Below are 11,114 nucleotides of genomic sequence, written 5' to 3' on the forward strand. Positions count from 1 at the left end.
TGGTAAACTGTGGTCAATGACATGAGACAAAGTATATGGGAACTGCTGTATGGAAAGTGAATTTGCTCTGTAAATCTTCACCCAAGTCACAATTTAAAAAAATAAACAAACAAACAAACAAACAAACAAACAAATAAATAAATAAAAAGACTTAACCAGTCTGAAAAAAAAAAAGAATAGCCAGGACATAGCAACTAGTACACCATGCAATCTGTAGCCTATATGACTATGAGACCAGAAGAACTAGATGGTGCCCAGATATCCATTTCAACCACTCAAAGGGGGATCTATGTAGGAGACTCTGGATAGAGAGGGAGAACAATGTGGTCCAAAACTCAAACTCATTTGGGAAAAAAAAAAAGTGGTAAAAAAAAAAAAAAAATGTCTGCTATGATGCTTTTCCCCTCACTTTTATCTGCAGAATTTGGAAATTAGGACTGACACAGCAAAGTCTTTGGCTGAGTCTTTGGACCAGGCTGAATCTCCTACTTTCCCTTATCTAAACACCCTGTTAAGAATACTAGCCACTCGCTGTATGATGCAAGCTGTTTACTTCTGCTCTGGAATGGATAATGATTTTCATCACTATGGCTTAGCATCCCCAATATACACGCATTTTACTTCACCCATCAGAAGGTACATTTTCTTTATGAAGTTAAGGGAATAGAAATAATTAATTTTGAATTTAGTAAAGACATTGTAATGCTAACATTATGGTTCTTTTCTCCTTCATATATCTAGATACGCAGATGTCATTGTTCATCGGTTGTTGGCTGTGGCAATTGGGGCTGATTCTACCTATCCAGAACTGACAGACAAACACAAGCTTGCAGATTTATGTAAAAATCTCAATTTCCGACACAAAATGGCTCAGTATGCTCAACGTGCATCAGTAGCATTTCATACCCAGGTATTTGTTTTTTATCAGTAATGCTAGGAGAAAATGAATTTTGATTCATTTTTAAATTTTCCAAATACTTTAAGACTTTTTAATAAGGTTGGACTTTGTTTTACAGTTATTTTTCAAAAGCAAAGGAATAGTAAATGAAGAAGCCTATATTTTATTTGTAAGAAAGAATGCTATTGTGGTATTAATTCCAAAGTATGGGTTAGAAGGCACAGTCTTTTTTGAAGAAAAGGACAAACAAAAGCCACGGCTTACTTACAATGATGAGGTACAGTATTTCTAATGTTTTTATTTTACTTTGGAGGGAGGAGGGAACTTTTTCTTTTACAGATTTCAAATGGCACCTATAAAGGGTAAAATAATTTTTTTACTCTGTAGAATTTGTTAAATCTCTGAACATATGCCAGAAAATTCAGGTTTCATTATGCCAGCTAAGCTATGGTTTTATTGTCTTTCTCATCTCAGTATATTTTTCCACATACAGAGTTGTCCTTGATTTATACCATGTCAAGTTATCCATTCTAAAGACATGGATTAAATGTTCTAGGTGGACATATAGATTAAAGTAATAGAATAAATGAATGCTTATAGCTCAGGGAAAGGAATTTTTTTTTTCTTTGAATTCAGCTTATTAAATGTAAATGCCTTCATAGTTCTTATTTTTTTCTTGGAAAAGTTTGACATTTATTTAACAATTTAGGTTTTCCTTTTCTTCTCTCTGCCATCTTTTCTTTTATTATAGATTTGTTCAGATTTTCTCCTTCAGTGTGTTGGTTTAGGTGTGTAATATGTTTCTAGAAATTGTCCATTTTTTTCTAGGTTTTCAAATTTGTTGGAATATAGTTCCTCTTAGTATTGTCATTACCTTTTTTATTTCAGTTGGTTCTGTTGTGCCGTTTCCCATTTCCTTTCTTATTCAGGTTATTTGCATCTTCTATTTATTTACTATTTTTTGCCTTCCTCTTCACTCACATTAATATGTGTCTACCCTCTACTTAGTGTTTTACGCTCCCCTCCCAACACGTCCCTGATAACCATCAAAGAATATTTCTTTTTTTGTGAAACCCTTCCTTGACTTTTTGCAATAGTGGTCTCATATAATATTTGTCCTTTTGTGTTTGACTAATTTCAGTATATTGTCCTCTAAGTTCATCCACATTATGAGATGTTTTTCAGCTTTATCATTGTTTTTTACGTCGTATAATACTCCATTGTCTATACATACTATAGTTTGTTGATCTCTTCCTCTCTTGATGGACATTTAGGTTTCCATTTTTTGCTATTGTGAGTAGTACTGCCATGAACATGAATGTCCACATATCTGTTCATTTTATGGCTCTTACTGTTCTAGATTTTATACCTAGTAGTGGGATTGCTGGATCATATAATACTTCCACTTCTAGCTTTTTAAGCATTATACCATTTTCCATGGTGGTTGCACCATTTCACAGTCCCAGTAGCAGTGTATGAAGGTTCTATACCTCACCAGCATTTGTTGCTTTCTGTTTTATTTACCTTTGCTGGTAGTGCTGGGGTGAGATGGTACCTCGATGATACCTCATTGTTGTTTTGATTTGCATCCTCTAATAGCTCCTCAGAAGGAAGATTGGGCAACTACGTCCATAGTGATACTGCCTTGGAAACCCAAGGAGGAGTCACTGTGAGTCAGGTCTGACTCAAAGGCACATAACAACAATAACAATTGGCTAATGATCTCAAGCATTTATTTATGTGTTTATTAGCTGCCTGAATATCTTCTTTGGTGAAGTGTCAATTCATGCACTCTGCTCATTTTTCAATTGTCTTTTTGTTCTTAAGGTGTTGAAGTTTTTTATAAATTTTAGAAATTAACCCCTTTTCTGATATGTCATTACCAAAATATTTTCCCAGTCTCTGGACTCTCTTTTTACTCTTTCAGTGAAATCTTTTCATGCTCTTTAGTATGTAATTTTTTCTCCTAAAATAGATGACTCCAAGTCATATGTTTTATCTTTTGATGTTTGTGCTTTTTTGAGGTATGTTCAGTAGTGTATTTACGCCCTGAATTAGGGCCCCTAAGTTTGTCCCTATTTTGTCGTTGGTGGTCTTTATGGTTTTAGGTTTTACATTCAGGTCTCTGACCCAGCATGAGTTCGTTTTTGTATATGGTAAGTGATATAGGTCCTGTTGCATTTTTCTGCAACTTTTTACCCAGTTTGGTAGCACCCACAACAACATTTATTAAAGAGACTTACCTCTTCCTCATTTCATGAGTTTTAGCCTTTTGTCAAAGATCAGCTGTCCATATTGTTGTTGTTGTTCTTAGGTGCTGGCAAGTTAGCTGCAACTCATAGCAACAACAGAATGAAACACTGCCCGGTCCTGCACCAGCCTCATAATCCATACTATGCCTGTGCCCATCATTACAGCCACTGTGTCAATTCATCTCATTGAGGGCCTTCCCCTTTTTCACTGACTCCACTTTACCAAGCATGATATCCTTCTCCAGGGAATGATCCCTTCTGATAACATGAGCAAAGTAGGTGAGACAAAGTGTGGCCGTTCTCACTTCCAAGGAGCATTTGACTGCACTTTTTCCAGGACAGATTTGTTCATTCTTCTGGCAGTCCATGGCACTTTCAGTATTCTTTGCCAACACCACAACTCAAAAGCATCAACTCTTCTTCTGTCTTGTTTATTCATTGTCCACCTTTCACATGCATATGAGTCAATTGAAAATACCATGGCTTGGGCTAGATGCACCTTAGTCTTCAAAGAGACATCTTTGCTCTTCAGTGCTTTGAAGAAGTCTTTTGCAGCAATGTCTGATTTCTCAACTGCTGCTTCCATGGGTGTTGATTATGGATTCAGGTAATATGAAATCTTTGACAACTTCAAACTTTTCTTCATTTATCATCATGCTGCTTATTGGTCCAGTTGTGAGGATATTTGTTTTCTTTATGTTGGGATATAATCGAAACTGTAGTCTTTAATGTTCATCAGTAAGTGCTTCAAGTCATCTTTACAAGCAAGATTGTGTCATCTGCATGTCGCAGGTTGTTAATGAGTCTTCTTCCAATCCTGATGATGTGTTCTTCTTCATATAGTCCAGCTTCTCAGATTTTTGCTTAGCAAACAGGTTGAATAAGTATGGTGAAAAGATACAACCCTGATGCACTTTCTTCCTGAGTTTAGACTGTACAGTATCCCCTTGTTCTATTTGAATGACAGCCTCTTTGTCTGTGTACAGGTTCCTCATGATCACAGTTTGTTGTTGTTGTTGTTGTTGTTGTTATGTGCCGTCGAGTCGGACCCAACTCACAGTGACCCCTAGTTGGGTTTCCAAGGCAGTATCACTACGGAAGTAGATTGCTCCATCTTCTTTCCGAGGAGTGGCTAGTGGGTTTGAACCGCCAACCTTCTGATTAGCATGAGCACAATTTAGTGTTCTGGAATTCCTATTCTTCTCACTGTTATCCATAATATGTTATGATCCACACAGTCAAGTGCTTTTGCATGGTCAATAAAAAACAAACATCTTTCTAGTATTCCCTGCTTTCAGCCAAGACTCATCTGACATCAGCAGTGATAGCACTCATTCTGTGTCCTCTTCTGAATTCAGCTTGCATTTCTAGAAGTTCCCTGCAAGCATTTTGCAATTATGTTCAGCAAAAATTTACTTGCATGTGATACTAATGATATTATTCAATAATTTTCACATTCCATGAGATCACCTTTCTTTGGAATGGGTACAAATATGGATCTCTTCCAGTCAGTTGGCTGGGTAGCTGTCTTCCAAATTTCTGGGCATAGAGGAATTAAGTACCTCCTCCAGCACAGCATCCATTTGTTGAAACATTTCAGTGGGTATTCTGGCCATTCGTGGAGCCTTGTTTTTCGCCAATTCCTTCAGTGCATCTTAGGCTTCTTCCTTCACCACCATTGGTTCTTGATCATATGCCACCTCCTGAAATAGATGAACATCGACCGATTCTTTTTGGTACAGTGACTGTATATTCCTTCCATCTTCTTTTGATGTTTCCTGCATCATTCAATATTTTGCCCATAGAATCTTTCAATATTTCAACTTGAGTCTTGAATTTTTCCTTCAGTTCTTTCAGCTTCCCTTTTGGTTTTCTAACTTTAGGTCTTTGCACATTTCATTATAATAATTTGCTAATTCATCTGGTTTTTGGTTATTGGTGTTCAGTGCGTCAAATTTATTCTTTAGATGGTCTCAAAATTCAAGTGGGATATAATCAAGGTCATATTTTGTAAGTCACGATAGATTTTGGAACATTTTTTGTGACAATGAATGCCCACCATTCTTCAGTTTCTTATAGGCAGATAGATTTCATTTTGAGCTCTCAGTTTTGTTCCCTTGGTCTATGTGTCTATCATTGAATTAGTACCAGACAGTTTTAACTACTCTGGCTGTGTAGCAGGTTTTGAGATCAGGGTGTATAAGGTTTCCTCCTTTGTTGTTCTTCTTTAGTAGTGCTTTACTTATCTGGGGTCTCTTTCCTTACCATATAAAGTTGGTGATTAGCTTCCCATCTTTTTCAAGAAAGATGATGGAATGTGAATCAGGAGTGCATTATATTTGTATAATTGCTTTGGAGAATATTGACATTTTCACAATGTTAAGTCTTCCTATCCATGAGCATGGTATATTCTTCCATTTATGTATATAGGCCTCTTTTGGTTTCTTGTAGTAGTGTTTTGTAGTTTTCTTTGTATAGGTCTTTTGTGTTTCTGGCTAGATATATTTCTAAGTACTTCATCTTTGGGTTGTTGTTGTTGTTCTTGTTATGTGCCGTCGAGTCAAACCCGACTCATAGCGACCCCTCCTTGGGTTTCTGAGGCAGTATCACTACGAATGGCCAGACTTCATCTCACCTATTTTGGTCATGTTGTAAGAAGGGACCATTCCCTGGAGAAGGATGTCATGCTTGGTAGGGTGGAGGGTCGACGAAAGAGGGGGAGGCCTTCAATGGGATGGATTGATACGGTGGCTGCGATGATGGGCTCAAGTATAGCAGGGATTGTGGGGCTGGCGCGGGATCGGGCAGTGTTTTGTTCTGCTGTGCATGGGGTCACTATGAGTCGGAAACGACTTGACGGCACTTAACAACAACAACAACAACAATCACTACGGAAGTAGGATTGCCCAACCTTCCTTCCGAGGAGTAGCTGGTGGGTTTGAACCGCCAGCCCTCTGGTTAGTAGGGAAGTGTCTTAGCCAAGTGGTTATTGTAAATGGTATTGCTTTCCTGATTTCAAAAGGAATTTTTTAAACCCATTTCCAGTGTCACTTACCTGACACATTCCCTACTTTCTTATTCTTAGAACTACAAGTCTATAAGACTATTTATACAGTAAACTTGGCCTATATTACTGTTTTGCTCCTCTGTTAGACTTATAGTTAACTTTGCTAATTCTGTTATGGAAATCTCAAAATTAATGAATATATCTTGGAGTCACATTTTAATAATAAAAAGTTTTACATATAAATCATGTTTATCTAATGCTTTCTTAGATCAACTTTTTTAGTACATTGAAAAGATTACCTAGATATTTATCAATATTGAAGTAATTTTTAAATTTAAACTTTTAAATGAAATCATTACTATGAAAGATAAGATGTAAAGACCAAAGCCTCAAGTGTAAGAAAGCAATTTAGAATGGTAAAATGTGTTTTGTTTAGATACCTTCACTTAAAATAGAAGATACAGTGTTCCATATATTTGATAAAGTTAAAGTGAAAATCACGTTAGACTCATCTAATCTTCAGCATCAGAAAATCCGGATGTCCCTGGTAGAGCCACAGGTAAGACCAGACTTAAAATGATGGAACAGACAGACATACATACGTATTTTGTGAAATAAAGCAGTATAGTCACAAGTTTTTTTCTGTTTAATGTTAGAGAAAATCCCATAAGTCATGTGGAAGTCAAATGCTTGCCTAGTAAATTCTTTTTTCTGACTGATTTTATGAAGCCATTGAATCCCAGATACCTGGAATTCTTCTGAGGTCCTTTGTACCAAAATGAGAGAGGTCTTTCAGATCTCCCACCTACTACTATCTTTTTTCTAAGTTTTAAAATATGTACTTTTGAATATTCAGGATAAGTGTTTCACCTTACATTGGTTCTTAACCTTTGTTGTGCCCCAACACACCTGAGGCCTGTGACCCTCTATCATTCTCAATGGCTCAACTAGGATAAATTGGAGGTGGGAAGGATTAAATGTTGTAGCTAAAAACATACTTCCCAAATGACATGCTTCTTACCTATTGAGACCATGTCTCCCTTTTACATTTCTGAACCAGTACTACTTTAGCTATTACTTGATGTGTAAAACCTTTATTAGTAGTTCTTCTCTTTTCTCTTCTCTACTCCTACATCCTTTTAAATTTGAAAGTGGCAGTGGGGAAAGGGAAAATGTGGATGAGGTTAATTTATGCTTTAAATCATCTTATTTTTTTCCTGTTTGTATTATTTTAGATACCAGGAATAAGCACTGATATTTCAGACATGGACATTAATGAACCAGAGAGAAAGAAGAAGAAGCTTGGGAAATAGCTGCATACAATCAAAACACATCAAAGATCAGTTTCTCTAAGAAAGCTTGACAGAATATTTCTCAGCCTAAGAAGTTGTGACACAACCTGTTACTTTTTGTTACTTTTAAGTACATTTTAATAATTTTTAAAATTTGCATTTTTATAGAACTGTTTCCTGTGTCTGTACCATTATCCGACTTCATTTCTGGATTGAACCAGAACTATTAATGCAATAGAATTCAATTGAATATTAATCACTGAAATAGTGACAGGATAGCAACTTCAGGGATCTAGTAAAGGTCATTTAAATGGAGCACTCATTTGCTCACTGAAGAGCAGATTAATTTTGTGTAAGTAATTTAATTATTTTAATATTGGTAGAAAAAAACTCATTTTTGTGACTTAAGAAATCAACAAGAAAAAAACAATGTATTAGCAAGAAGTAGTTTCTAAACCTGTCACTATAGCAGTTTTTAGGTTTCAGGATAGTGAAGTCAAGGTCTGTTACTGAATTGCGTGATCTCCTTCGCCATCTTTAATTTACCTAACTTATGTTAAGTGTTCCCTTATTGAGTTAATAAGCCTGCATTAGAGGTCCTTGAATAGCTGGTCTAAAGTGTGAGGATGATCATCCTTGAACTTCAGTTCACATATCTCCCTCAGAATGAGGCATTGGGGCTCAAAAAGAATTGAGGTGGCATTTAAAATGTATCATGTCACTTGTAAAATACAAAGCAGGTAATCAGTGGCTTTTTCAATAACATACAGTTAGCCCTCCCGTATCTGCAGTTTTTGCATCTGCAGAGTCAACCAACCATGGTTTGAAAATTTCAGAGTGGGGAGAAGGGGAATAATTTAGTGGTAAAAGTAATCCCTCAGTGGCAAGAGGGAGGGCAAAGTGATATTTACATAGTATTTACATTGTATTACTGTATCATAGGTAATCTACACATGATTTAAAGTGTATGGGAGGCTGTGTGTAGGTTAGATACAAAGCTCTGGTGGCATAGTGCCTAAGGCACTTGACTGCTAACAAGATGGCTGGCGGTTCAAACCACCAGCCACTCCCTGGAAGGATTGGGCAATCTATTTCCTTAAAAATTTACCTCCTCAGAAACCCAAGGAGGGGTCACTATGAGTCGAATCGACTCGACGGCAGTGAGTTAGGTAGGTAGTGTGCCATTTTATGTAAGCGACTTGGTCATCAGTGTATTTGATACCCATGGGGGTGCTGAAACCAATCCTCGATAGACTGAGGGGCAACTGTATTCATCACATTATGTAGGAAAGGAGTCATTGTGTAATAGATGTTACAAGGGAACAGATTCACGTGGAAACATTTTAATTTGGTGTCCCAGAGTGACTACTTCCCTCATTAACCACAGAGAACAGTAAAGATTAAAGTGGTGTATTACGAATATTTGGGATAGGATGGAAAAAAAAAAGTCTTAAACATTTTACTCGGCTTCTTCAATTGCTGAAATGCCTTCTGTCTATAAAGCATGTCATCAGCTGTAGGGGACACAGATAATTACCATCACTGCCTTCAGGGAGCTTGCTGTTCAATAAGAACAGGCAAATCAGCAAATACAAAGATTCAGCCTAGGAAAACCTGTGGGGCAGCTCCACTGTCATATAAGGGTTGCTATAACTTGTAATCTATTTGAGGGTACAGAAACAACAATACTAAATGTGAATAATTACAGAGTATACAATCATTCAGGCTCTATTTGTTGAATGATTGTTCTGGTGTCCTGTTACTTAGGAAAACATCTATAAATTGAGGCAGAACTTGTTTTGGTTGAAGGAGGAAAGCCCTGAGTAATGTTCAGTATAAGTAAAATGGATGGGTGCTAACACTAGAGTAGAAGTCAGCAAACCCTTCTGTAGTAGGCTGGGTTCTCTAGAGAAGCAAAACCAGTAAAGCATAGAGAGAGAGAGAGAGAAAGAGAAATTTATCTTAGGAAAATGGCTCACACACTTACAGAAGCTGGCAAGTCCCAACTTCTTGGATCAGACATCAAGCTGGAGGCTTTGCCCAACTCATGCAGTTGCAGGGGCTGATGCGCTCAAGGTTGGCAGGCAGTATACTGGCTGTTGACTCCAACGAATGACAAATCCAAGATCTCCAGGCTGAATGGTGGATTGTTCGCTCATGGACAGTTGTAGGCAGCACAACAGAATCCCGATCCACAGAAGAGTGTCTCTTTTCCCAAGATGTCCATAAATATACTGGGAGCAGGCCATAACCCTAGGGAAACTCTCAGCGGATTGGCTGCTCAAAACATATACATCCAATCCTATCATGGGAATAACGCACATCACAATTGCTTAATTGTGCTCCAGCCAAGTTGACACACGGCTCCATCTATCACACCTTGTAAAGGGGCAGATAATAAACATGGCCATGAGGTCTCTGGTGGCAACCATAATACTCAGCTCTGCTGTTATAATGCAAAAACAGCCATAACAAAATATAAACAAGGGAGTGGGCTGTATTCCCACAAAATCTTATTTATGGACATGGAAATTTAAATTCCATAAAATTTTTGTGTGTCACAAAATACTGTTCATTCAATATATTCCTCCTTAACCATTTTTAAATAATTGGTTTACAGGCTACATATGGAAACCTAAGGAGGGGTTGCTATGAGATCCAACTCGACAGCAGTGAGTTTTATTTAGTTACACTAGGAAAAGTGCTTCTTGGTAAAAGATACGACCTTAAGTCTGGCTTTCAAGTTTTTTTTTGTGTGTGTGTGCCCTATTTATGAAAAAGAAGATCTTATTTAGGCATTAGTTCCTGTTGAGTAGTTCAAGGTGGTCTGAAACCTCGTTATTTTCTCCCCTACTCCCTCAGTAAACAAAACTGAATCATTTCTAGTGCCAGTTTTCATACTAAGCAGCTTACATGGAGTATTGCACTTGAAGATGTCATCTTATCTAGTGCTACTATAACAAGTGCCACAATTAGATGGCTTTAACAAACATTTATTTTCTCACAGTATAGGAGGCTAGAAGTCTAAATTCAGGGCAGCAGCTCTAAAGGCTTTATCAGCTCTGGAGGAATGTTCTTTCCTGAGCCTCGACTCCTGGGTGATCATGTGGCTTGGCATCTCTTCCCCATCTCTGCTTAATGGCTTGCTTGTTTAGTCTTTTCTCTCAAAAGAGGCAGACTCAAGACACACCCTACTGTCACAGGTGAGTTGTGAGGAGGCAGAGGCCTAGGTGCCTTCAAAATTTGGCTCCACTGTAACCCACCACTGTGGCTGAGAAAGTCATTAAAGTCCATTAACCAAAACCAAATGAAACTCACTGCCATCAAGTCAGCCCTGACTCAGCGACCCCTCCTTGGGCTTCTGAGCTGGTGTCCCTATGGAAGTGGATTGCCCCATCTTCTTTCCAAGGAGTAGCTGGTGGGTTTGAACTGCCAGCTTTCTGGTTAGCAGTCAAGTCCCTTAAGCACTACATCACTAGAGCTCCTTTTACATGGACTTTAATAACTGCTTCACAAGAGGTGCTTAAGACTGCCCTCATTCTTTAGGGTCTACCATGTGGAAATCACCAAGCTGCCAAAGCCTTAGGTAAGTACCAAGCTCATCTTTGTGTGTTTGCATTCAACTGTGATGAGACTATGTTAAGTTAGTAGAGGCCCTTTGTGCT

General features: G+C 37.8%; 1 protein-coding gene across 1 annotated transcript in view; it reads left to right on the forward strand.

Annotated features, from left to right (window-relative positions):
• The window catches only part of DIS3 (DIS3 homolog, exosome endoribonuclease and 3'-5' exoribonuclease), a 54,268-nt gene extending 46,798 nt beyond the window's left edge, over nucleotides 1-7,470 (forward strand). Inside the window, exons 17-21 of the mRNA XM_007948306.2 lie at nucleotides 422-636; nucleotides 742-910; nucleotides 1,017-1,175; nucleotides 6,594-6,716; nucleotides 7,393-7,470. Coding sequence (XP_007946497.1) covers nucleotides 422-636; nucleotides 742-910; nucleotides 1,017-1,175; nucleotides 6,594-6,716; nucleotides 7,393-7,470 — 744 coding nt within the window. The remainder of the gene's footprint in view (nucleotides 1-421; nucleotides 637-741; nucleotides 911-1,016; nucleotides 1,176-6,593; nucleotides 6,717-7,392) is intronic.
• The last annotated feature ends 3,644 nt before the right edge of the window (nucleotides 7,471-11,114 follow it).

The sequence above is a fragment of the Orycteropus afer genome, unplaced genomic scaffold (genome assembly GCF_000298275.1).
Source record: "Orycteropus afer afer isolate SDZICR_OR568_19922 unplaced genomic scaffold, OryAfe1.0 scaffold00212, whole genome shotgun sequence".
In the NCBI taxonomy this organism is placed as follows: Eukaryota; Metazoa; Chordata; class Mammalia; order Tubulidentata; family Orycteropodidae; genus Orycteropus; species Orycteropus afer.